At 46.4% G+C, this 27,553-nt stretch overlaps 2 protein-coding genes across 2 annotated transcripts; both read right to left on the bottom strand.

Moving 5' to 3' along the window:
- Window positions 1-4,424: 4,424 nt before the first annotated feature.
- On the bottom strand, window positions 4,425-25,684 carry TIMM22 (translocase of inner mitochondrial membrane 22). Its single transcript, XM_082248380.1, has 4 exons — window positions 25,308-25,684; window positions 18,991-19,187; window positions 7,380-7,452; window positions 4,425-4,674 (listed from the first exon to the last, which is right to left on the bottom strand). The coding sequence occupies exons 1-4, from the start codon at window positions 25,558-25,560 to the stop codon at window positions 4,598-4,600; spliced, it is 600 nt and encodes a 199-aa protein (XP_082104506.1). The 5' UTR covers window positions 25,561-25,684; the 3' UTR covers window positions 4,425-4,597.
- On the bottom strand, window positions 12,002-13,339 carry LOC309547495 (E3 SUMO-protein ligase ZBED1-like). Its single transcript, XM_082247365.1, has one exon. It carries the CDS (start codon window positions 13,215-13,217, stop codon window positions 12,201-12,203), a length of 1,017 nt encoding a protein of 338 aa, XP_082103491.1. The 5' UTR covers window positions 13,218-13,339; the 3' UTR covers window positions 12,002-12,200.
- Window positions 25,685-27,553: the final 1,869 nt, after the last annotated feature.

Below are 27,553 nucleotides of genomic sequence, written 5' to 3'. Positions count from 1 at the left end.
GCATATGGCAGTGTGAACTGCCGGGGGTGCGTGTGCGATGCGGGAACAGGCTGCGAATTTGCAGCCTTCCCGCATTGCATCAGTGTGAACCGAGCCTTAGATTTAGGCTCCATGCACACAGGACGTCATAAAAACGTGCTCCAAAGCTGTTTACATAACGCCGGGAAACAGCAGCTGTAAAAACGTGCTTTCAGTAGCTTTTTCTTCTAGCGTTATTGCACGTTTGGCCACAGTAGCTGTTAGCAGCGTTTTTTTCTGCCTCCATTCAAAATCAATGGTTCCCTATTGATTTGAATGGAAGTCACACCGCAGGTCGGATCAGGGTGATCCGACTTGCGGTGCGACCTGCACTGTGAGAATCTTGAGGGGGAACTCCACGCCAAAATGGGGAAAAAAACGGCGTGGGGTTCCCCCCCAGGTTCCAAACCAGGCCCTTCGGATCTGGTATGGAATTTGAGGGTAGCCCCGCGCCGAAAAAACGGCGTGGGGTCCCCCCCAAAATCCATACCAGACCCTTATCCGAGCATGCAGTCCGGCATGCCAGGAAAGGGGAGGGGACGAGCGAGCGGCCCCACCCCCCCTGGATCATACCAGGCCACACGCCCTCAACATGGGGGGGTGTGGGTGCTTTGGGGCAGGGGGGGGCTCTGCACCCCGCACCTCAAAGCACCTTGCCCCCATGTTGATGAGGACAAGGGCCTCATCCCCACAACCCTGGCCGGTGGTTGTGGGGGTCTGCGGGCAGGGGGCTCATCGGAATCTGGAAGCCCCCTTTAACAAGGGGGCCCCCGATCCCGGACCCCCTCCCTATGTGAATGGGTATGGGGTACACTGTACCCCTACTCATTCACCCCATAAAATGCAGTGTATGGAAATAACGACAGGAGACGTTTTGGAAAATTTATTAAAAATCTTCATCCGGCTCTTGTCCTCTCCGGGGGTCTTCTCCTCTCCGAGGGTCTTCTGCTCTTTTGCTGTCCGCCCTTCTTGTCTTCTCCTCTCCGGGGTCTTCTGCTGTCTTCTGCTCTTTTGCTGTCCACCCTTCTTGTCTTCTCCTCTCCGGGGGTCTTCTGCTGTCTTCTCCTCTCCGGGGGTCTTCTGCTGTCCGCCCTTCTGCTGTCCAATCTTCTTGTCTTCTCCTCTCCGGTCTTCTGCTCTTTTGCTGTCGGCTGTCGGCTGTCCTTCTTCCTCCGGTCCTCCTCCTCCGACGTCTTCAGCGATTATGCCGGCCTCTGGTCTCTGCAGCTTATTATATAGCCATTAGGGGCGTGGTCGCCAGATGACGTCATCGGGAGACCACGCCCCCTTGTGTCACAGATGACGTCATCTGTGACACAAGGGGGCGTGGTCTCCCGATGACGTCATCTGGCGACCACGCCCCTAATGGCTATATAATAAGCTGCAGAGACCAGAGGCCGGCATAATCGCTGAAGACGTTGGAGGAGGAGGACCGGAGGAAGAAGGACAGCCGACAGCAAAAGAGCAGAAGACCGGAGAGGAGAAGACAAGAAGATTGGACAGCAGAAGGGCGGACAGCAGAAGACCCCCGGAGAGGAGAAGACAGCAGAAGACCCCCGGAGAGGAGAAGACAAGAAGGGCGGACAGCAAAAGAGCAGAAGACAGCAGAAGACCCCGGAGAGGAGAAGACAAGAAGGGCGGACAGCAAAAGAGCAGAAGACCCTCGGAGAGGAGAAGACCCCCGGAGAGGACAAGAGCCGGATGAAGATTTTTAATAAATTTTCCAAAACGTCTCCTGTCGTTATTTCCATACACTGCATTTTATGGGGTGAATGAGTAGGGGTACAGTGTACCCCATACCCATTCACATAGGGAGGGGGTCCGGGATCGGGGGCCCCCTTGTTAAAGGGGGCTTCCAGATTCCGATGAGCCCCCTGCCCGCAGACCCCCACAACCACCGGCCAGGGTTGTGGGGATGAGGCCCTTGTCCTCATCAACATGGGGGCAAGGTGCTTTGAGGTGCGGGGTGCAGAGCCCCCCCTGCCCCAAAGCACCCACACCCCCCCATGTTGAGGGCGTGTGGCCTGGTATGATCCAGGGGGGGTGGGCCCGCTCGCTCGTCCCCTCCCCTTTCCTGGCATGCCGGACTGCATGCTCGGATAAGGGTCTGGTATGGATTTTGGGGGGGACCCCACGCCGTTTTTTCGGCGCGGGGTTACCCTCAAATTCCATACCAGATCCGAAGGGCCTGGTTTGGAACCTGGGGGGGAACCCCACGCCGTTTTTTTCCCCATTTTGGCGTGGAGTTCCCCCTCAAGATTCTCACAGTGCAGGTCGCACCGCAAGTCGGATCACCCCGATCCGACCTGCGGTGTGACTTCCATTCAAATCAATAGGCTCCCATAGGGAACCATTGATTTTGAATGGAAGAAAAAAAACGTATAACGTGGCTTAACGCACGTTAAGCAACGTTATGGAGCCTTATGGAGCCTTTAGCAGCGTCAGACGTTTTTTGCAGCTTGACGCTGGAGCTCCTGAACCCACAGTTCCTGGGTTTTTTTTGGAGCTGTAAAACGCCTATGCCACTTGGAGCTCCTAAAAGCTCTATGTGTGCATGAGGCCATAGAATAACATGGATGGGCGTTCTGCAGCTGCAAAAAAAAACTTCTGACGCTGCTAACAGCAGCTGTAAAAACGTCCAGTGTGCATGAGGCCTAACTTCTGTCTGTAAAGGAGGGCAGTTTAACCTCTAATAGACTAAGCCTTTTTCTGACACTTGTTGGTTACAAGTTAAAATCAGTATTTTTTGCTAGAAAATTACTTAGAACTTTCAAAAAAAAAAAAAAAATTATATATATATATATATATATATATATATATATATATATATATATATATATATATATATATATATATATATATATATATATATATATATACACACACACACATACATACACACAATTTTTTTTAGCAGAGACCGTAGAGAATAAAATGGCGATCATTGTAATATTTTATGTCACACTATATTTGCGCAGCGGTCTTTTAAAGGCAATTTTTTTGGGAAAAAATACACTTTAATGAATTATATATAAAAAAAAAAAAAAACAATAAACAGTAAAGTTAGCCCAATTTTTTTTGTATAATGTGAAAGATGATGTTACGCTGAAAATCGTGATCTTTATCCTAAGCAAAAAAATTGTGATTCTCATTTTATCCAGGATCGTGCAGCTCTACTCTGTATTTAACATCTATATAAAATATAGGAGTTTCACTTTTTGAACTGAATTAGTGAAATAAATTAACGATTTGATAATATTCTAATTTTCTGAGATACACGTGTACATGGATAAAAATGTGGCCGGTCACTGCTGAACCAGTCCAGTTTCCATCCACATATGACTGGCTTTTGGCATACTGACCTGGCCAGCTGGAAACAATTCTGTGCCGCAGCATGCCTTATGTCGGGGTCAGTGAGAGGGTTAAACTGCACACAACTCATCACTGGTAGTGCCAATTCTCTTCCATCGTAAGGCTGGATTCACACAGGGTATGGTACCGCACTATGCATGCATTACTGCATTGCAGTGACAATTATTTACCTCTAGTGAGGCATTTAGGAGCATCTTTATAAACAAACATTCATCCAACAGGCCATGTACCGTATATATACTCGAGTATAAGTCGACCCGAATATAAGCGGAGGCCCCTAATTTTACCACAAAAAAGTGGGAAAACTTATTGACTCGAGTATAAGCCTAAGGTGGGAAATGCAGCAGCTACTGGACCCAACTGGACCACCACGAGACACAAAACAGGGGCTGCGGGCATGGTACAGGAGATGGCGCAGGTCATGTTATAGGCATGGCACGGCACAGCTCATGGTACAGGCATGGCACAGTATGTACAGGAATGTCCTGTACCATGCCCGCAGCACTGCATGAGGAAATGCAGGGGCTGCGGAGGAGTCTCACTTACCTGTCGGTGAGGCGGCTTCGATTTAAAAATTGCGCCGCCCGGAGCCAATACGTCACCGCGAATGCACCGCCGATGCTCAGGAAATCCCGTACATGTTCGGCTATTCCCAGGCATGCAGCGCATTTGTGGTGACACGTCGGCGCCATTTTTAAAAAGACAGTGACTCGAGTATAAGCCGAGGGGGGCTTTTTCAGCATGAAAAAACATGCTGAAAAACTCGGCTTATACTCGAGTATATACGGTACATGTCAATTTAAAGGAACTACTAAGTTTTAAATGTAACTGCTGCACTCATTCCTGAAGCCATACACCCATATTCTATGGGGGGGAATGCAGCAACAACCACATCTAGTGGCTATGCTGATAGAATAGAACATATTACTAATGAAGCAACAAATACAGACCGCATAAAAAAAAAAACACACTAGAAAATCTAGTGTTATGAAACACATATAATAACATATATTTCAATACATATAATACACAAACACTCTTCATAATGGATGTCTCTCTCCACTAGTCAGGAAGGAATCATCTCTTGACAAACAACTGATAAAAGTCTTTTCTTGGCAGAGTCCCTGTTGCAGGCATGCTCATTGGTCAATCAGTGTTTCTATAAAATGTCCGTGATGCAGCAGCGCCACCTGGTGGTACAAATCCGCTATCGCAGGTAATAGTCTATGACGGCAGAAAAAGCAGCAAATCCTCCACATCCAATAGCACCAGCTTTCACGCCAGCTGTAAGAGAACACAATACCAATATTATATAAAGAATTAAGCATCAGGTCTACTTACTTTATTTATGACTAAGAGATAGACAGAACTTACTGTTACGAACAGATGAAGAATTTACTGAAGTGATTCAAATTGTGTCCTGGGTAGGTTGATAACATACGCCATTTATAACTGTAATTTCAGCCTCTCAGCACTACTAGTGGGTTCATTATTCAGCTCTCAGTCATACCCTTTCCTCCACCAACGCAGAAGCAGCTCAACCTCATCTCCAGAAGTCCAAGGAGAGAAGAAGCTGGAATGTGACTGCTGGATTACTGACCAGGGTATAGGGAGGGTGCAGGTGGTCAAATCTAATGTAAGAGGGGCAGGAGGGGGGTACCCAACTTATGGTGCCCATAAAATTAATGAAAAAAATTGTAAAAATCTGTCATTTGGACAGTTTGTTCCTTTTTCATGCAGTAAATGGGCCCAAATCAAAAATCAGTTGTGACATTTTTGAGCCAAAAAAATAAAAGGAAACTTTTGCAAAACTTCTGCCAAACGTACGATAAATTGATAAGTAATGTGTTTCTCACGTGTTAAAAATTGAACTGTTGGCAATGAGCATAACCCAGAAGTAAAAAACATATGAGAATCTGATTCAGTGATGTCCACTTAACAATTTATTGTTTAAAATTCGGTCATTACATGATGGCACTATTGTGTGTTCATTTTTCAAAAATGCGTTCAAACTATTTTTCGACTGGTGTATGGCTAGCATTAGATACTAAACAGAACTGGGTTAAATACTGAGGCAGGAAACCAGGAAAGGCTGCTTATTAGTCCAGGAAAAAAAAAAAATAGTACACAAAGCACGCTGCGGTCCTTACTTTACCCTTGGACCCGGTAGGTAGCCCCCCCTTTTTTTTTTTTTGAAAGTTACAAATATCACATGCTATCATCTGTGTCATCTACCTCCCTTCTGAAAATGTTATTGGTCATGCTTTGTCCCAACACCTGCTATGTTATTCTTCTTTACCTAAACAGCTGGAAGGCTGGAAAAACTTGGTGTCCCTTTGTTACAATTGTTCTGTGAAGTTAAATAGAAGGTAAGCCTGCCACAAACAACTCTACCTACAGGATAAAGTTATAGTATACAAATATTAAGGAGAAACACAGAACTAGGAGCATATAATATAATTATATTATATATATATATATATATATATATATATATATATATATATATATATATATATATATATATATATATATATACATACATATACATACATATACATACATACACTCACCAGGCCATAGATGTGGCAGCTGCATTAGTTTTCATTTTGTTCAGGCATTTTTCCCTTCACCCAGTGATCCGGCCAGATACACACTTCCTGCCAAAGACTATACTGTATCTACAAAGGGGAGAGTTGTCACCCTAGGATGCTCTCCTGATTTGATCTACAAACACCTCCTCCTCCCCACTGCATAGTTGACAGAAGATAGCGAACATAGACCACTGAGATTTCAACTCAGTACACAGGAAGTTAGAGCAAGTTAAAGCTGAAGTCTAAAAATATATATATTTTTTTTAAATTGGGTCCTACGGCAGCCTTAAGCCATAATGTACTAATATACACTGCATACTGGTACAATATGACAGACTTTCCTACAAACACAAGCCCTCCACGCTGTGCCCTCAACGCTCTCCCTTGTCTCTGGCAGCTTCTAACTTGGCCTGGTCTTTCCTCCAGGTTTGTGATCTTTGGCCGCTTGATTGACTGTGTCAGGGCGACGTCACTCCCACGCATGTGCATTGGAGTCACATCGCAGCGGCACACAGAGCGGGCCCTAAATGTGGTCTGAGGCTGCACACGTGTGGCTCAGTTCACATTCCCCCCTCCCTGTCAGCGAGTAGATGATAGAAGAGACTTCTAGGGTCTCTTCTGTTATAAAAATCCTGCCTGTCAGTGAGTTTTACAATAAATTACTTAACTACCACGTTCTGAACTCTGACCAGCCGGCGGATGTGCCGGCTGGTTTCTTGGGTCTTCCAGTGGGATGGGAGACCCGGGCAGAGCGGTGTTAGGTAGCCGTAACGCCCAAGCTGCAGGCTTCACCCAGGTACAACCACTTCAAACCCCTTCTTCAAGCCGACATACAGATACGTCAGTTTGCAAGAAGTGGTTAATGGGGACAAGTGCTATTTGCACAGGATCCTTTAAGTAAATAAACAAGCTTTCTTTTTTGTCTGGGAATTCTTTAAAGGGATGACTAACTTTGATTTAAAAAAGGAAAAACAAAATCTGTAAGTATGTATTCTTAACTTAAAAATGTACCTTCGGTGAAAGGGCAGCTACGTTTTCCTCCCAGGGTTACACTGTTCATAGGAGCGTAGCCACCCTTTCTTGCTCACTTCCGATATGGATTAAGGACTATGGGATGTGTAGTGTTCATAGAGTAGAGTACATGACCGCAACTAACAAGCACTGCTCTTTCAAAACACTTAGAATTGAGAAGAAAGTGGAGAAGTTCAGGAACACATGGAGGATATTATAAAGTAGGCTGAAAAACAGAGTAAGAAACTATTTCATGAAAAATAGATTGCAGGGCCATTAAGTAGTAGATGTGTATGCATTATTTTTGGAAAATAAGAATATAGTTTGGTGTCACTTTAAGGCACAGGTTAAAGTTCTCATGCCCCACAGACAACCTTCACTCACCTCTGAAGCCGATTGCACCCCCTGTTATACAGCCACTGATCACACTGTTCTTCCAGTCTGATTTCCCTCTATACTAAAATGAAAAAAATAAAAAAAAAGGACCATAAAATACTGTGTAACATTTGTAAAAAGGAATATCTACAATTTTGGCCATGTACAGTGGCACAAAATTGGACAGGTAGAGAAAGTTAAATATGAGACAGGTTCCTAAATACAGTGTTCAGTCCTTCACCATTTGTGGACTTGTGAATGTAATCCCATAGGCATTAATCTGCTTTGTAACTCTGACTGCTCAAGACATATCTCATGGCATGGGAATCAAAGTGTTAAAATAAGTGCGCAGGTGCAAGAGAAAGCCATCTAATTACTTCTACAAGGTTTCTAAGGAATAGCCTCACAGTGCTGTGTGAATCACAAGACTGGCTGAGCAAAACACACATGTAAATATATGTAGTTCTGCTGTGTATTTAACAAACCCAATTCTCAATCAGCGCAACCACTATGTGATTACCTCTTACACCACAAAACCAATACATAGAAACAGAAGTATGAAACCGCATATAAATCAATAATTAATCAAGAAGTTGCTGCGTACACCATTTCACGCCACCCCTCAGTAAATAAAGCAGCAAACAATGCCGCACAACCTTCAAACTTTCACCATAAAATAATAATAAAGTCCAAAATAGTAAGATCTTCCACCAATTTATCCACGTGTTCCAATATCTTCCGATAACTGATCACTAGTGCTACTCATGCATACACCTCATGTGAATAATAATAAGCTCACCTTCAGACTAGAACCTCATGGCTAGTCAAGGGTCACATGTGCTTGTGCCCCCACACGGGCTGCAAACAGGATGGCTCCAAATTCACTCCACCACAGATGGCTCCCACTATTCCACGGATCCTCCACTCACATAAGAAGCGTTATTTCATTCATAAAAGAAGAATAGGGACGGATCGTGGTCTCCATGACACTTCCGGTTTAGGAGTCGGCCACAATGTCACTTCCTGTCTACTGGGGGTTGCTTTGGTAACGACTTGAAAGGTATAGAAGAACGTCCTGCTGCTTGCTCCAGTCCTACTGAAGAAGCCTTTCGATTGGGCGTAACGCGTATAGGTGTAGAGTGGGGTCAGTTGCCCTTGATGTCGGCAGTGGTGAGACAGAGACCTGCCTGTGATTAATATGCGCTGTACACTGCATTGTCTTGCAAATGTCATTTTAAATATTGAATAAATGTTTTTACTGCATGGAGTGCATTATCAGTCCCTATTCTAACGCTTCTTATGTGAGTGGAGGATCCGTGTAACAGCGGAAGCCATCTGTGGTGGAGTGAATTTAGAGCCATCCTGTTTGCAGCCCGTGAAGGGGCAAAAGCGAGTGTGACCCTTGACTAGCCATGAGGTTCTAGTCTGGAGGTGAGGATATATTGTTCATGGGAGATGTAGGCATGAGTAGCACTAGTGATCAGTTATAAAAGATACTGGGACACGTGGATAATTTAGTGGAAGATCTTACTATTTTAGACTTCATTAATATTTTATAGTGAAGGTTTGTGGGTTGCGTGGCATCTTTTGCTGCATTATCTGTTGTGTATTTAGCTGTCTGTCAGCTTTAAAGGATCCCTTCACTGAGAGAAATATAATGATTAATGCTTGCGGACCTTCTTTTAGGCTGCATTCACACTTGAGCGTAGCATTTTCGCGCGTTTTTTACCACGATTTTACCACGTTTTTCAGGCGTTTTTTGGAGGCAGGCATTGACATCTAACAGAAACGCTGGTAATCAGCCCAAAAAGAAGCTCCTGTACTTTTTTCAGCTTCAGGCGTTAAAACGCTCAGATGTGAACAGGGGCCATTTAAATGAATGGGGTTTTACTTGTTGGGCGTTTTGGAACTTTTTTTGAGCGTTTTTGGAGCTGAAAAACGCACAAAAATGCCCAGGTGTGAATGGAGCCTTAAACAATTCTAAACTGCAAGACTGTTTAGTACTTTTTGAGACCCAAACAAGCATGTAGACTGGGAGAGCCAGATTGACTTTAGACGTCTGCATAACTATTTCCAGTTCAATACACAGAAAGTAGAAGAGGACTGACATGGCAGCCAGTGAAGGACATCAGTGGCACTTGCAGCCTTTTTATTTATTCAGTACAGGTTTCCTGCTGCACAGAAAGTGCTTGTTTACACTAGCAGTAGACGGATATTTTTTTCAGAGGCAATTTGATAGGCAGTAAGAAGGTGTTACATCACTTCGTCACTGCCTGTTTTAACCTCTAAAAGCACACGCCACAGTCCCTATTTACTTGAATGGGTCTCATTCAACAAACACAATGGGGGGGGGGGGTAGGGGGGAGTGGCGGGGGATCATTTTCACTTAGCTGTGATGCGTTGCATGTTTATACTCCCATATGGTTGGGGGGGGGGGGTAAAAATGCAACTCGACTGCCTGTTTTTACTGTATCCCAAGCACTTTGGTAAACTTATCCAAAAGACATCCAATCTCTTTGGTAAGGCTTCATTATAAACGTCCTGGGGCGCATATTAAACTCCCATCAGTGTAAAGTAAGCCGTGAAATATCCAGCCTGTCAAAATATACAATAGGCTGGAGATATCCAGCATAGATGAAGCATTTTGTATTTATATATATTGAAGAGACTGGCAGTGTAAAGTTATTTCCCTACAAATAGCTGCACTCTAGTTAAGCAAATTGGGTATATATTACTAAATCTATTGTCAAACCATAGTATCCAAACTCAGTAAGAAGAATGTAAAGCTGTGACAGTGGGATGTGTCATTGTCCTCAGTGTGTGGGCAGAGCTGAGCTTTGTGTCAGGATGCAGAATGACATGATTTCTACAGACGAATGATGCCTGGGTTCACCGTGTTCTTCAGCTCAGTTTGGAAACTGCTAAAAATATCAGCAGCACAAACTCAGCCCCCACATTGCTTTGTGACTTCTATTCAGCTCATTGTGTGCATCCATATGACTGCTGGGAGGGGTGGCAGGACGTGTACCCGGGACTGACTGTACAACAAACAGGACAATAATTGGGGGGGGAATCAGCAGCCCCAAGAGAATAATAAAGTGTTAACTCTTTCATGGCCACGGGCTATGGATGCCCAGTCCCCAATTTAGCAGTGTCAGAATGTATTGGTTAACTTACACTAAGGCCTCATTCACACTGGCACTGTCCAACCTGCGTTTATATGAGTTCACTGGATATTTCTAATTGCATATGAATTCAGGTAGTAATTTTTCAGCAGTGTTATTTGCTCTAAACAATTAGGTGTGGTCAGTTAAGCGGTGTTTAGAAAAAGTAGAATTAGGATCCAGACATTCTAAATGCATGTAAGTGCGTGTACACATGCCCAAAAAAAGCGCTGGATGCCTGTGGGTGCCATTAAAGTGGTTCTAAAGCCTAAACATTTTTACCTTAAAAGCAGGGATCCTCAAACTACGGCCCTCGAGCCATTGTGGAACTACACATCCCATGAGGCATTGTAAAACTCAGACAAGCCCAGACATGACTAGGCATGATGGGAATTGTAGTTCCTGAACAACTGGAGGGCCATAGTTTGAAGACCCCTGCCTTAATGCATTCTTTGCATTATGGTAAAAAATGTTTAGGCATCAGCATCCCCCTCACACTTACCTGAGTTTGATCCAGCGCCTGCAGCTCTTCTCTTCCCTCACTTCCGGGTCCCCCTGGCTTTGCTGGGGCACTGGGAGCCATTGTCAATCAAAGCCAGTGACAAGGAGGTGTGCCATTGGATGCAGCAGCAGGGCTCAGGAGCGAGCACGCACAAGTGTCCCCATGGGAAGTGGCTTCCCATGGGGGCACTGGACAGAAAGGTGAGTTGCAGGAAAATGTGACCCGAGAGGTATATAAAAGTTGTTTATACTTCACAGATTCCCAGAATAATTTTTCCTGCCAAACACAGAGTGTAATTGACTGACTAATTTCCCTACATAAGGATGTACAGTAGAAGACCTCTACTTGGTACAATGCTTTACTAAAAACCCAGCTCACATTTCCTAGGTAGACAGATGGACACAAAAAAAAAAAAATATATATTATATATATATATATATATATATATATATATATGTTATGAGGCACGCCAAATCCTGGCTGGGGAAGACTGGATTGGGAAACAAAGCTCCAGCAGCAATGTAGAAAATCTTGACTAAAAACAATTCCAAGAAGGAAAAAAGGTGCTAACAAAAATGTAGTCTGAACATAGCCGAGCTGTACAAAAACATCCATCCTCCTAGGACACTGGAAGAAAACGGAGGCATGCTGGTATTGGGCAGGGGTTACAGTTTTTATTTGCCAATGTCCAATCCTCCTGTAGACAGCGGTTTAATAGGAAAGACTTACTGTGTCCCCCAATGGACAAGTAAAAAAAAGCATTTTTTTCTGGGTTTAGACATGTTAAGCAACCAGATCAGCAGCAGCGTCCACATACATGACAATGTACTGGATTCTTCCACTGGTGCCGGGAACCCAGCAGAGTGTTTCTCATGAAAACATCTGTAGTCTAGAGCTGCACGATTCTGGCAAAAATGAGAATCACGATTTTTTGGCTTGGAATAAAGATCACGATTCACTCACGATTCTCAAAAACTTTTTTATTTGAAAGATTTACAACCTCTGAACATTAGGTTATCAAACAAGATGGCAATAAAATAAGCCATAATACTCTTTACTTCAAACAAATTTAAAGAAATGTAATAACAAAACAATGTAATGTGAAATAAAGAAATGATCATTACATTTAAAAAAAACAGTTGGATATTTGTCAGATAAACCGATTTAAAGGTTCTTCGCTAGAAACACAAGCCTGTCAACATTTTGAGGCTTTAGTGCAGAACGGCGACAAGTGACAATGTTGCCCCCTGTGCTAAAAACCCTTTCAGAAGGGGAACTGGTTGCAGGAATGCAAAGGTATTTTCTGGCCAGTTCAGACAATCTTGGATACTGCTCCTTGTGAGCCTTCCACCAGACTAATGGATCATCTTCACTGTCAGTGTTGCCTAAGAACATGTAAGACTGTAGCTCCAAGGTCAAGTTTATGGATTGCTGTTGTGAGCCTGATGCTGGTGGCCCTTCATTTCCTTGTGCTGCGTTGAAAAAGCTACCTAAGGTCTTTCGAGTCTTCTTTGCAGGACTGCTACTACTACTACTACTACTACTACTAGTAGTTGTAGGGAGACTTTCCTTAACGGTTATTAGCTGTGACATCTCATCTTTTAGTCTGTTCTGGATAGCAGATTTGTTATCCTCATTGACGCAAGTCATCTTAAACCTGGGATCGAGGGTTGTGGCTATGTCGAGAAGGTCTTGTGTTTTTTGGTCATTATATTTTTCCTCCAGATACCCCAAGATCTTTGATTTCATTGTGCGAATAAGATCAGAGTCATCCTCCTTAACAGTCAAAACAGAAGTCTGAAAAAGGTGGAGAGCAGGTTTCACAGAAGAGACACTTACATACTGCTCTCCTGAAAGAGCATCTGTAAAGTCTGCCAGTGGGGTGAGAGTCTTGTCCACAGCCTCAAGGACCTCTAGGTCTTGCCATGTTGGCAAGAGGTGCCTAGCCTTGCGATCAGAAGAGAGGACCTGGGTGATGGCAGCTTGCTGCTCCAGTATCCTCCTCACCATAGCCTGCCTAGATCCCCACCTTGTTGGACACTCTGTCTTAAGGTTGTGGTCTGGTAAACCAAGTTGTTTTTGTGCCTCAGAAAGTTCCCTCTTCCTCCTCCAACTGTAGCTGAAACACCCGACAAGCTTTTTGCACAAACCCATAGCACGCTCAATTCGTGGGTCCTTCATTGCATTCTCGATTGCAAGATGAAGCCTATGGCCAAAACACTGCAGTCGTGTCCAGTGATTTATGGATATGGCCTTCACAATGTTGCTTCCGTTGTCTGTAGTGATGCACACAAGATTTTTCTCCTCCAACTTCCAGTTTATGAAAGCATCCTTCAATCCCTGTGCCAAAGCTTCACCAGTGTGGTCCTCAGGGAAAAACCCAGTTTGTAGGCACCGACTTTTCATCTCAAAATCTTCATTAATGAAATGGATGGTTACGCTCATGTATGGTTCCATTGCTCTGCTGGACCATAAATCTGAAGTTGCTGCAAAATTAAGTACATCTCGCAATTCCGTTGCAACTGTTTCACGACATTTGTTATATAGAGCAGGGATTGCAACATGTGAAAAATGATTGCGAGAGGGCACACAATATCGCTTATCAAGGGTTTCAATGAGTTTTTTAAACCCTTCTTTTTCAACAGTGGTCACAGGAGCCATATCTTTAGCCAGGTGAAATGTGATTGCGTTTGTTATTTCTTTGTGCCTGGGAGAGGTTGTTGGGTACGGTGTTGCATTGAATAATGTTGCTTTAATTGAGGTTTGTTTTGTCTGGTTGCAGGTACTTTGTGGAGTGTTTTTTTTTTTCTGTACCATCTCATACTGTTGTATGTGATAACGTTTCAGGTGATTAAACAAATTGGTGGTGTTACCCTTTGGTGCACAAACAACGGCTAAACATTGTTTGCAGTATATTGTTTGCTGAGTATCATCACATGGTTTGAAACCGAAATAAGCCCACACTTTGGAATAGGATCCTGTTTTCGGTACTAAAACATGGCCGTCTGGGTTTTCATCAGACTGACTTGCGCATTGCTCTGCCTCACTCATTCTTCTACACGTGCAGTACAGCAGTACCCAATGTGACGTCAACACAGTCACTCCTTGACGAAGTTATCTCGAGATCGTGAACAGACTGCTTCCCAGCTCTCTCCTGTGAGTGTTCGTGAAAATAAAATTGGCTGAACTTGGATTAGAAAATCCAACAAAAAACGACCACCAGCGATTGCGTTGATACAGAAGACCCCAACTGGGCTAAAGAGTCCTGTTTGAATTTTGTATATTCTCCAATCACTAAGGTACTGCTGCAGCTCTCTCTCTCTTAGTATTCAACTGGGTACAGTGGAAACATGTACCTATAGAGAAAACAAAACAAGAGCGCACACTGTCATCTGCTTTAGTGTACACTTGCAGCTAATGCACTGACATTTAAAAGGAAATGAAACAAACAATTTCCGCTTATATGCTTCCTCCCCCTCTCAGGTGCCACATTTGGCACCTTTCTTGGGGGGGGGGGGGGGGGGGGGGGGGGACAGGTACCACGGCGCCGTCCCTCGGAAGTTCAGCCCTCCTCCTCCTTTCTCTGCCACCGGGCCAATTAAAGTGCAGCACGCTTTGCGCATGTGCAGGAGTAAGTCGGCTGTGAAGCCGAAAGGCTTCACTGCCGGGTTCCCTCACCCTGAATGGCGGCGGCAGCATCTGAGAGCCGTTACAAAGATCGGCTTTAGGTGCCAACATCGCGGGAACCCTGGACAGGTAAGTCCTAATATTAAAAAGTCAGCAGCTACACTATTTGTAGCTGATGAATTTTAATTTTTTTCCTGGGGGCGGAATTTCTCTTTAACCACTTGCCGACCGCCGCACGACTATCTACGTGGGCGGTCAGCCCCTCACAGGCAAAGTGACGTAGGTCTACGTCGCTCGCCTGTGAGGGTTTAGGGAGCGAGCGCGCGCCGCCGGAGGCGCGCTCCCGCTCCCGCGTGGTCACGGACCCCCCCGCGCGCGTGACCGGCGGACCCGATCGCCGCCGGCCACTCTGCGATCGGCGGGGGAGAGGGAGATAGTCAGGCAGCTTGTGTAAACAAGCTGCCTGTCATTCTCCTCTCTGTATGAGAGCTGATCACATGGATCTACTATGTAGATCCATTGATCACTCTGCATACAGTTGAAGCCACAGCCAATCACAGTTAGAATCACGCCCCTAGGGACACACACAGCCCCTCCCTCTCAAATAAAGTTAACCCCTTCACTACCAGTGCATTTTTACAGTAACAGTGCATATGTATAGCACTGATTACTGTAGAAATGTCACTGGTAACCCCAAAAGTGTCAAAAATGTCAGTCAAGGGTCCGATCTGTCCGCCGCAATGTCGCAGTACCGCAAAAAAAATCGCAGATCGCCGCCATTACGCGTTAAAAAAAAAACAACAAAAATGACAAAAATCTTTCCCTTTGTTAGTAAACGCAATAACTTTTGCGCAAACCAATCAAAATACGCTTTTTGCGATTTTTTTTACCAAACATAGGTAGCATAAAACAAATTGGCCGAAAATATTAAAAAATTTTGATTTTTACATTTTTTTTTGGGGGAATTTCATATAAAAAAAAGGGAAAAATATTGCTATTTTTGCAAAATTTACGCTCTTTTTTTGTTTATAGCGCGTGATCAAAAAATCGCACAGGTGATCAAATACCACCAAAAGAAAGCTCTGTTTGTGGGAAAAAAAGGACGCCAAATTCGTTTCGGTACAGCGTCGCACGACCGCGCAATTGTCCGTTAAAGTCACGCAGTGCCGAATCGCAAAATGCCCTCTGGTCGTTTAGCAGCCAAATCCTCCGGGGCTTAAGTGGTTAAGTTACACTATAAACCTGACGCTAGAGGACTAATGGGCTAAAACACTAGGAAAATGTCCATAAAAGTAAATTACAAAGGCGCAACGCAACACATAAATCCTCTGTGATATAGACAATTTCATCCAATATAAGAATATCAAAAATACGAAATCAATAAATCCACATTATGTCCAAAAGAAAAACGGTGAAACGGAGACCAACACAACATGCTCCTGTTAGTGAAAGAGGTCTTAAAGAGCAGGTATTGTACTCTTTTTTTCCCTTTTTCCTGTGGACTTAATGTGAAATTATTGATTTTAGTATTTTTGAGATTTTTACTGTATGAAATTTGGTCTATGTCACTGTGTGGACCCGACCCCATGGATGTCCAGGGGGGCCACCTGTGTGCACCTGCTGGTCGCTACACAAGAGATGGTAAATTAGGACATAATTTTTTTTTTTTTTAGATATTTGAATAACATATATTTTCATTATATTATTATATTATTTATTGTATTAAATATATATATATATAATATATATTTTTTTAATACAATAAATAATATAATGAAAATATATATATTATTCAAATATCTAAAAAAAAAAAAAAAAAAAAATTATATATCCTTAAAATTATTCTTTGGCCATTAAAACTTTAAAACGTGATTTCATTGACCACTTTTGCTGCTGGAGTGATACATTCTCAGCACCACGTATATTTATACATTTATTTATTTTAGTGATTACATTTTCTGCACATAACACTACCTTTTCAGCATTTTTACTTGTGAATTATCAATATAATAATAATTAATGAAATTATTTTCATTATATTATTTATTGTAATATATATATATATATATATATATATATATATATATATATATATATATATATATATATATATATATATAATGAAAATAATAATTTCATTAATTATTATTATATTGATAATTCACAAGTAAAAATGCTGAAAAGGTAGTGTTATGTGCAGAAAATGTAATCACTAAAAAAATAAATAAATGTATATTATAATGAAATAAAATATATATATATATATATATATATTATATATGTATATATGCATATATATATTCATTCATTACAATATACATTTAATTATTTATTTTTTAGGGGTTTCCCCGCTCTCCCCCCCTCCTCTGTCCTTGATTACCTCATGGAAAGCTCATCAGCCATAATTTTCTCGGACCTGTGAAGAAATAGGACCTCGTCACTTCCGGGGACAGAGCAGGCGGGGCTGAGGTGGGACGGAAGAGGTGGCGCGTCATCTGCAGACTGCAGAGTTGAATTGAGGAGGCGTGACGGAGGTGCGGCCTGCCGCGTCATCTGCAGTGCTCAATAGAGGAGGCGTGACGGAGGTGCGGCCTGCCGCGTCATCTGCAGAGCACTGAATGGAGGAGGCGTGACGGAGGTGCGGCCTGCCGCGTCATCTGCAGAACGGAGAGCGCTGACTAGGGGAAGCGTGACGGAGGTGCGGCCCGCCGCGTCATAGAGGAGGCGTGTCGGAGGTGCGGCCGTGAAATAACCCCACCCCCAGAATCGCCGATATTCGTGATGGAGATCGCATAGGGGGGTGGATCGAGATCGCGATCCCAGAACGATTAATCGTGCAGCTCTACTGTAGTCCCGAAATATTTTCCACACTGTGGCTTAGCACAATCCAAAGGAAACATTTCATAGTAGGTTGATCAGCATCACCTGTCTCTGTATAAAATCTTGGCTAGATTTAGAATCAGATTAAGCCCCTGTTCACATCGGCACAATCTGACACGCCAAATTGCATGCCAAATCACTGTCTATTGCCGGCAAAGGCATTGTCCCAATCGGAACACTACTTCCCTACTTCCTGCACTACTTTTGGCGAATTTGGGGGCATCTGTGCATGAACCCGCACAGACATCATTCAAATCGTTCCCGAACTCGCACTGAATTGCGGGTTTGAAATTGTGCAAGTTCAGCTGAACTCTCACAATTTTATACCCGCATTCAGTGTGAACGAGGGCTAAATGAAAAATGTACCGTTCTGCACCCAAACCAAAAATAAACATATTATTGTCCTTTTTGTGACAGACACCCACACTGAGTACTGTATGTACACAAAATAAATTATGTGAAGAGTCACTAACATTTTCCAATCATGCGAAAAGGAAATTCCTGAAATATGTCTGCACATGATTTAAAATATATGTAAACCCTCACTTTGTAATACAACCTATTCAGTAAAAAAAAGAAATGAAAGGCAAATCATTGTGTATAGATATAAAAGAAAAAAAAAAAACATTATAAATACCTTTAATGTACCATTAAAATGACCCTCTGTTCTCAGCTGCATAAAGATCTTAGAGAGCAGAGGGAGGTGAAACAGCAGCACACCGGTCTTCCCAGTAAAGGGTTGTGCGGGGGGGGGGGGGGGAATAATCATCAGGGATACACATACCATTTTATTATCAGCGAGTATTAATACTTTTGGTCAAGTGCTCATGGATACAGAGTACCAATACTCTGTGGTGCGATTTGTGTCCACACAAAGGGAATGGGCGCAAATTGCACTGCAAAGAATCACATACAATGTGTGCAGGAATGCGGTGTGATTCCTGTCCTTATTGCATGCAGTTTCCCCACCCCTTCTGCATGAACCTAGGCTTGTCAGTGATTTCTGCCTGGGTTCACACAGGAGCAGTGCAGGAAACTACATGTGTTTTGGACAGGAATCGCACTATTCCTGTTAAAACTTCATGCAAATCTTTGCAGTGCGATTTGCGCCCATTCATTTTGTATGGTTGCAAATCACACTGCAATGTATCAGTTTCGGTATCGAGAGCATTTTCACGAGTACTCATGAAGATACTCGGTATTCCTGCTGATCACGCTGGGAAGGCTGTGCTCTCATGACTAGTGTGGTCAGTTTGAAATAGGAAAGCAGAGGGACTGCGAGGAACACCAGGTATTTCACACAAAGGAAGCAATACAAAGAGCAGGATGCTTTCTCACACAAGTACATGGTACAGCAGGCACATCTCAGGAATATGAAATGTTGGGTTTACATATTCTTTAATACCTGGAAGTGTCACTCAAACAACAAAGTCAGAAATATACTTACTGATTCCACTAGACACTCCGTGCAGGAGAACATGGCACCCACTATTGCAAAGTTTTTGGCGTAAGACATTCCCCTCTGTCCCATGTCTTTCAACACCTCTTTGGCAGTAGGAGTGCGATAAGGATCCTTAGGATCAAATCCTACGTTGGTGTCAATGCCGGCAGTAAACACGCCAAAGGCGCCGCCCAGAACAAAACCTTTAAAAAAAAAAATGAACACATAAGGAACATGTTGGGCGTGAATGAGGCACACTTACAAGGATTTTTTTATAGGGATGAGCAAACTCAATTTGCACCTTCACTGCCAGTTTTGAATCTCTATTATGGGTACTGTACACTTTTATCTAGGGAACATAGCATTCCATGGTCAACAATATAGCCAAGAATCAGCCGCCAATGAATTTAAAGTGTGGAAAAAAAACACGCATACACACTGTACATCTCTGCAATACATGAACATCACCCCATGTTTGTGTCAACATAAAATAAAGAAAAACTACCTGCTAATCTGCCAAAAACCCAGTTAGCTCCTCCTGTTTAAGCTGACAACAAAGCACCTCTGCTGCACAGAAATCCTGCCCAGTTTTCTTCTTCTGGACTACAGAACACCTCCCCTCTTCATACCACGGGGGAAGGGGTTCTGTAGTCCTGAAGAAAATGCACGATTTACAGCCCAGCAAAGGCACAACATTATCAGCTCAAACATGAAGTTAGAAGTTTAATGGGTTCCCGGCAGATCAATAGGAATTTTTTTCTGCAACTGCAGTGTTGTGAAGAAGGAACATTTCCTCAATGGGGTTACAGGTAGGAATAAAAAAACTGACAGAAATTGTATCTCATTTCCTCACTTGGCTTGAATTAGGCTGTGAGTGATTGATAAAATAAAAGAATCGAGTACAACCCCGGGTACAGCTATAAACTATCGACTCACTTTATTACCAGCGCACACCAGTTTGGTGCCACATAAAATGCTTTCTAAATGTCCTTAGAAAATATGATTTTATTATACTTTAATACAAAGCACTGCTAAGCAGGATGCGCCATGTAAATAAATGGCATTACTGGGTACTAGTGATCGACCGATATCGTTTTTTTAATGCCGATACCAATATTTTGGTCATCGGATATCGGTATCAGCCGATAATTTCGGACAGACGTTTTTTCTACAGGCACTCTTGTAGAGGGATCTGGGGGGTCTAAAAGACCCCAAACCCCTCCTAGGCACCGAAAAGCATTCAAAACACCAAGTTTGGCTGTTTTGAATGCTGTCAGTTTTTTTAATTTGGCGCCGAGTACCCGGAAGTGATGTCATGACATCACTTCCGGGTTTTTTACATGGAGGCCCGGTGTTCCGTGAGAATAACCTACCCCGTGAGAAATGCCTACCCTCGTCACTTCCTGTCAGGAACAGCAGAGCAGCATAGCAGTGCACATGCTCAAAGCCCCGGATACGTCACTGAACAGCTGAGGAACTGACAAGTGCGCATGCTCGGAGGGTATAGAAACAGGGAAAAATGACCCATGGGACTTTATATGAGGTGGGTGCTAGTGGCTGGAGATCAATAAATTGCACAATGAATGAGTAAAACAATATATAATTTTATTGCATTGTATAAACAGGTTATGCAAATGAAATAGTAACATGTACTCAAATAGCACATGGCGTAGCTCAATAGCTAGAATATATAATGTATACAACATGAACAATGTAACATCGCATATAGGCAAACCTCTTGGTGTAACCACTTGGTTGCAATAATAGCCTGGATGGTATATCGGGGTTCCAAATAGTAGAATATATAACATAGTGAACTGACGCGTTTCGGGAGCTACATCTCCCTTCTTCAGAGATCAATATATTCAAGATAGATCTACAAAAAAAACAATATGTTGGAGTAAAAGATCAAAGAATTTGGGTAAGAGGAAATTCAAAAAGGTAGTAGGATTTAAAAGGAGTATTGAATACTCACGGATCAATGGAACATTGGACTCCCGTGTGGAAGCGGTGGATCATGTCTGACCCGGGAGCTGAAGGGTCCCAGTGGAGAGCAACCACGGGGGTCCATGGCAGGTGGGTAATGAATAATTAGTGGAGAGATGCACCTTCCAAATCTGTCATATATAAGTAAAAGTAGAAATGTTGCATGGTGCTATCAATGGTAATGAACATACAAAAATATAGATTAGATGGGAAGGGCCGGTGTGATACAGATAAAAGACTCCCGGCTAAGTGAGGGAAGAAGTAAATTCAAAGGAGAAAACGAAGTGCATAAAACACAGAGTGGCTGTGTGATGAGAGAAAAGTGATCGATAGCAGTGTATCATGGCAAATTGCCAAAGATGTGAGGGATGACAGTGATGAAATCATAGATAAAGGGGTGTTAGCCCAAGAAGAATAAGTCCAGGGGGAGAATATGGAGGTGAAAAAAGGAGATGGGAAACTAACCCGGTGACCAACCTACCATGTTTCCCCGAAGCTAGCAGCAAGCCTGGGGCCCTAGCGTCATGTGACGGGTAATAACGGGTCAGGAAGAGCCAAGGCGTCCGTGACCTCGTGGAGGAAAGGAACGCTGGAGGCGGACAATCCCCTCCCGCAGATGTAAAGGCACGCACTAGCGCAATGACGTCAGTGAGGACACTGACGCACAACGCTAAAGGTGCGGCATGACGCCGATGTAGAGGTGGACCCGCTCATCCCAGAAAGGGGGAGGGGCGGGGACAGCAAGGGGGCGGAGCCTCCCTCTTTATACATCGCAGCTCCCGGAGTCAAGACAACCACCACTCATGGACACAGAAGCCCAAAGGCCCACAGAGAGATGGTATGGATTTAACACGGTAGTGTGTGTAACGTAACATTTGCTGTGGGTACATTAAAACAGCTGGGATGCAACATGAGTCATCTCTGTTCCTATCCCTGTCACTTCCCTGATCTGGGCTAGTAAATAAATAAAAGCGGCGGCGGGTGTATGAAATGTAAATGACGGCGATGTCGGCTCCGTGATCCTCTTTTATATTTATTAGCCGCGATCAGGGAAGTGACAGGGGTAGGAACGGAGATGACTCATATTGCAGAGGAGCCGTTTTAATGTAACCGCCGCAAGTGTAACATTACACACACTGCCGTGATAAATCCATACCCTCCGAGCATGCGCACTTGTCAGGCCCTCAGCTGTTCAATGACGTAGGTGCACCGGAAGTGACGAGGGTAGGCATTTCTCACGGGTAGGTTTTTTTTCACGGAACACCGGGTCTTCTCTTCGGCGGTGGAGGTAGGATGCCCAGGTCTCCCGGTGGGACGGGAGACCCGGGCGAGCAGCGGAAGGTGGCGGGAGGGGGGTTGAACGTCCCCTCCCGCTCTTTGTAATGACAGCCGAGCGGCTTCTCAGCCGCATCAGTTATCATTACAAGTCAGCCGACCGTTGGCTATGGACACCGGTACAGGGGTGATGCCTCTAGCTGCAGGCATCACCCCGGTACATGCACTTTCCCTAAATATCGACAATATCAGAAACCTCAGGGGCCGATTCCGATATATCGGGGAAAGTGCATATCGACCCCCGATATATCGTTGTTGCAGATTATCGGTCGATCCCTACTGGGTACGTGTACTAGAGAATCTCAGCAGATGGAGAATAGGTAGGGGAGCGATTTTATTGGCGGCACACACAAGCAGGGAGTGTCTTCATCAACATTCAGTTAAAAAAATGAAATGGTATCTCTTCCCTTTCATTACTGACACCAGACCCGTGCTGAGGAAAGTGGAACCCTATTATTGTGACACTGTAAAAGAAAAGAAATATTGTAGTCAAAATTTTTTACCCAATTTTCCTGAAAGACCTTCTAAAGCATATATAATGTGCCCTACTGGAAATGTTCACATTTTGCATAATGCCACAAGTTTGCAGTTGGTTAGGCCCCTTTCACATGGGCGATGCCCCCGGCGGACTCCGTATTTCTCAGCGGGGATCGATCCGCCGATCGTGCTGAGCAGGCAGATGACAGCTCCGTTTCCGCTTACTTAGAGTAGAGACGGAGCTGTCAGAGTCCTGCTCTCCTCTATCGGAGATCAGTTAAAAATAGACCGCCTGTCCGTTTTCATCTGATCCCATCCTCCAGACGGATGGAAAATAGGGTTTCCATCTGTCCGGATTTCACAGACAGGATCGGATCGGATAGCAGCGAGTGTCCACAGAGATGTCTCCACTGACATCCGCTGATCCATAGGGTTGCATGGGGCATCCGATCAGGTCCACCTGAAAAACTAACAGGCGGACTGGATCGGAAAGTCCGTGTGAAAGGGGCCTTATGTGTAAATCTGTGCAAATGGCTGTATTCGCCCACATCGGATGCACAGGTGTACTGCACATCCACATGCAGGGAGTCCCATTCATGTCTATTGGGATGAAGCAGCTGCACAGACACTGTCGCTGGTCCCAACTTGACAGCCATGCAGGTGGGGAAGCTGTCTCCTGGCGGGACAGCGGGGTGGGGTGGGGGGGGAAAGCTGTCTCCTGGCGGGACAGGGGGGGGGGGAAGCTGTCTCCTGGCGGGACAGGGGGGGGGGGAAGCTGTCTCCTGGCGGGACAGGGGGGGGGGAAAGCTGTCTCCTGGCGGGACAGGGGGGGGGGAAAGCTGTCTCCTGGCGGGACAGGGGGGGGGGAAAGCTGTCTCCTGGCGGGACAGGGGGGGGGGGAAGCTGTCTCCTGGCGGGACAGGGGGGGGGGAAGCTGTCTCCTGGCGGGACAGGGGGGGGGGGAAGCTGTCTCCTGGCGGGACGGGGGGGGGGAAGCTGTCTCCTGGCGGGACGGGGGGGGGAAGCTGTCTCCTGGCGGGACGGGGGGGGGGGGGGAAGCTGTCTCCTGGCGGGACAGGGGGGGGGGAAGCTGTCTCCTGGCGGGACAGGGGGGGGGGGGAAGCTGTCTCCTGGCGGGACAGGGGGGGGGGGGAAGCTGTCTCCTGGCGGGACAGGGGGGGGGGGGAAGCTGTCTCCTGGCGGGACAGGGGGGGGGGAAGCTGTCTCCTGGCGGGACAGGGGGGGGGGAAGCTGTCTCCTGGCGGGACAGGGGGGGGGGAAGCTGTCTCCTGGCGGGACAGGGGGGGGAAGCTGTCTCCTGGCGGGACAGGGGGGGGGGAAGCTGTCTCCTGGCGGGACAGGGGGGGGGAAGCTGTCTCCTGGCGGGACAGGGGGGGGAAGCTGTCTCCTGGCGGGACAGGGGGGGGAAGCTGTCTCCTGGCGGGACAGGGGGGGGGGGAAGCTGTCTCCTGGCGGGACAGGGGGGGGGGAAGCTGTCTCCTGGCGGGACAGGGGGGGGGGGAAGCTGTCTCCTGGCGGGACAGGGGGGGGGGGAAGCTGTCTCCTGGCGGGACAGGGGGGGAAAGCGGTCTCCTGGCGGGACAGGGGGGGGGGAGCTGTCTCCTGGCGGGACAGGGGGGGGGGAGCTGTCTCCTGGCGGGACAGGGGAGGGGGGGGAGCTGTCTCCTGGCGGGACAGGGGAGGGGGGGGAGCTGTCTCCTGGCGGGACAGGGGAGGGGGGGGAGCTGTCTCCTGGCGGGACAGGGGAGAGGGGGGAGCTGTCTCCTGGCGGGACAGGGGAGAGGGGGGAGCTGTCTCCTGGCGGGACAGGGGGGGGGGAGCTGTCTCCTGGCGGGACAGGGGGGGGGGGAGCTGTCTCCTGGCGGGACAGGGGGGGGGGGAGCTGTCTCCTGGCGGGACAGGGGGGGAAAGCTGTCTCCTGGCGGGACAGGGGGGGGAAAGCTGTCTCCTGGCGGGACAGGGGGGGGGAAAGCTGTCTCCTGGCGGGACAGGGGGGGGGGAGCTGTCTCCTGGCGGGACAGGGGGGGGGGAGCTGTCTCCTGGCGGGACAGGGGGGGGGGGAGCTGTCTCCTGGCGGGACAGGGGAGGGGGGGGAGCTGTCTCCTGGCGGGACAGGGGAGGGGGGGAGCTGTCTCCTGGCGGGACAGGGGAGGGGGGGGAGCTGTCTCCTGGCGGGACAGGGGGGGGGGGAGCTGTCTCCTGGCGGGACAGGGGAGAGGGGGGAGCTGTCTCCTGGCGGGACAGGGGAGGGGGGGGAGCTGTCTCCTGGCGGGACAGGGGGGGGGGGGAGCTGTCTCCTGGCGGGACAGGGGGGGGGGAGCTGTCTCCTGGCGGGACGGGGGGGGGGGAAGCTGTCTCCTGGCGGGACGGGGGGGGGGGGGAGAGTCCTGTCTCCCGTTTGGGTGTCTCCTGTCCATCTTTCCTGGGGGAGCAGCTGAGCTCAGCCATGTGAGTAATGAGGGATATTTGTAATCCTAGGAGCACTCCTGGCCCCTCACACTCACCCCCCACACAGGCCAGGGCCGCTTTGAAGGCACAGCTCTCCATCACCCGCTCCATCATCTTCTGCTCCTCGGATTTGATGGGTGTGGGGACCCCTCCGAGGCCCCCCGGGATCACAGTCTTCGGTCTCCTCTTCTCCCCCACCAGGTGTTCCATTATCACACTGTACTGCAGAATGCCGTCCCCGGGGGGTACAAGGGGGGACTGGGCACCGACCCCGGGGGTCATCATGGAGCTTCCACTGGGCGCCGCCATGACACTCCCACGTGAGATTCCGCCCCGCACTTTCCACAGCGAGCGAGGTCAGGAAATCACTAGAGCTGTTATGCTGATAAAGCATAGAATGTGTCCGGTGTGTTCTCCGGTCTGTTCGGTTCACAGATTATTTTTTCCTCAGGACTGGGTGTACGAGAGAACGGAAAGCAGACGAGTCTTCTCAGTGAGAGCGGCAGATTCGCCCCAGTGTGTGATAGGCCGAGAGGTGTCATGTGACCTGCCTCCTGCTCTTCTATCTGAGCTGTACATCAATTCTTCTCTGATTCACTGACCCATGACAAATGCACTGTAAATGAGGGCCAGAAAAGTTTCAGGCCGCTAACTTTTAAAATGTTAAAATAGAATTAAAGGCATTTTTTATTTTGTATAGAGTAAGGGAGCGTTAGAACCCCTGTCAGGTTTTTCCCTCATCTGAGTCCCATTAGGGATTTTGCCCTTTACTTCCTGTCCTGCAGCCCATACAGGAAGTCAATGGAAATCCCTACAAAGTATAATCAGGTAATCGCTGGCTGTGCAGAGAGCCAGGAATAGCTGCAGCTGCTAGCGACCTGTCATTATAGTGAACGGGACCTGCGGCCGCACCAAAAACTGATGGATGGTGGTCCTATTCCCCATCCATCTGGCAGATCGGATCAGATGGAAACAGATAGGTGGTCCGTTTCCATTCCGATTTCCCCATAGAGTAGATGGTGACTGTGTTCTATGCAGAGCAGACATGGACCTGTCATCTGCCTGCTCAGCGGGGATCAGCGGAGAGATCCCCTGCTGAGTAAGTGGATCCTGCTTCATGGAGGTGCCTGTGTGAAAGGGGCCTAATAGTTTATAAACCATAGGCGTGTGCACAGGGTGTGGCGGATGTGCCTGAGTAAAACCCTATTCACCCCATGTGCATTAGCATTATCGCTCTGTGTGCTGTGCTGGCAGGAAGATGGGAAAGACCTCCCTCTTACCAGCTCTGCCTTAAGAGAAGCGTTTATACACTTCTCTTACACTGTGCTGGCAGGGAGATCAATGTGCTGGGGTCATATATATATGTAGATGTGTGTTTGAGCTTTAGCCTAGGTTCACACTGGGGCCGATTTAAAATTGTGCGAGTTCAGCTGAATTTGCACGATTTCAAACCAGAATTTTCAGTCCAACTTCGGGGGGCGATTTCACAGTTATCTGTGGGGGTTCCTGCAAAGATGTCTATTAAAATCATCCCCCAAAGTCACCAAAAGTAGCACAGAAACTATTTTTGGGAATCGGTGTGGAATTGCAAAGTTGGCATTTCACCGATTCGGATTGGTGCCATTGCTGGCAATTGGCCCTAATTTGACATGTCAAATCGCATGTCAAAACGGACCAATGTGAACGTGGGCTTAGGGTGCACACCATGATGCAATAGGCTGCGCACACCTATGTTATAAACACTGCTCAATCAACCTCTCATTTTGGACAACCAGCCCAGACACAATTATGGTTATTTACTAAACATGGAGAATGCAAAATCTGATGCAGCTCTGCATAGAAGCCAATCAGCTTCCAGGTTTTGTTGCACACTATCTGTAGGGTGGCTCGCAGCAGAGGGTCCAGTGCATCCCGGTTCCCCGTTTCAGGTCCGAATTATGTCAGAATTTTTGCATGAATTCAGACCTGAAACTGAGCCAAAGGCGCACAGGCTCCTTCTGCAGGGCCCTCCGTGTCCGCCCTGGAGATGTGTGAACCGGCTCCATTGAGAGCCAGTCACACTCTCCTGTCATGCGAATTGGATGCAGAGAAACTCACATCCAATTCGCAACCGGCCTAAATATCATGGGAAAGCCAGGTGTGGTTTGCACTACTGCCCCATGCCCAATGGTTGAAAACAGAGGTTACAGCGCACTGGGCATGTCATTGCAGCAATAACAGAGCACAAGCAGTAATAATAACACCTGCTGTCCCAAGCAATGATAGAGACGCCCAAAAGCAACCAAAGATACATTGTAACAAC

Source organism: Pelophylax lessonae, assembly GCF_965119305.1.
Source record: "Pelophylax lessonae genome assembly, chromosome: 2".
NCBI classification, from domain to species: Eukaryota; Metazoa; Chordata; class Amphibia; order Anura; family Ranidae; genus Pelophylax; species Pelophylax lessonae.
The sequence above is the reverse complement of the archived record's forward strand: the minus strand, read 5'-3'. Positions and strand labels throughout refer to the sequence as shown.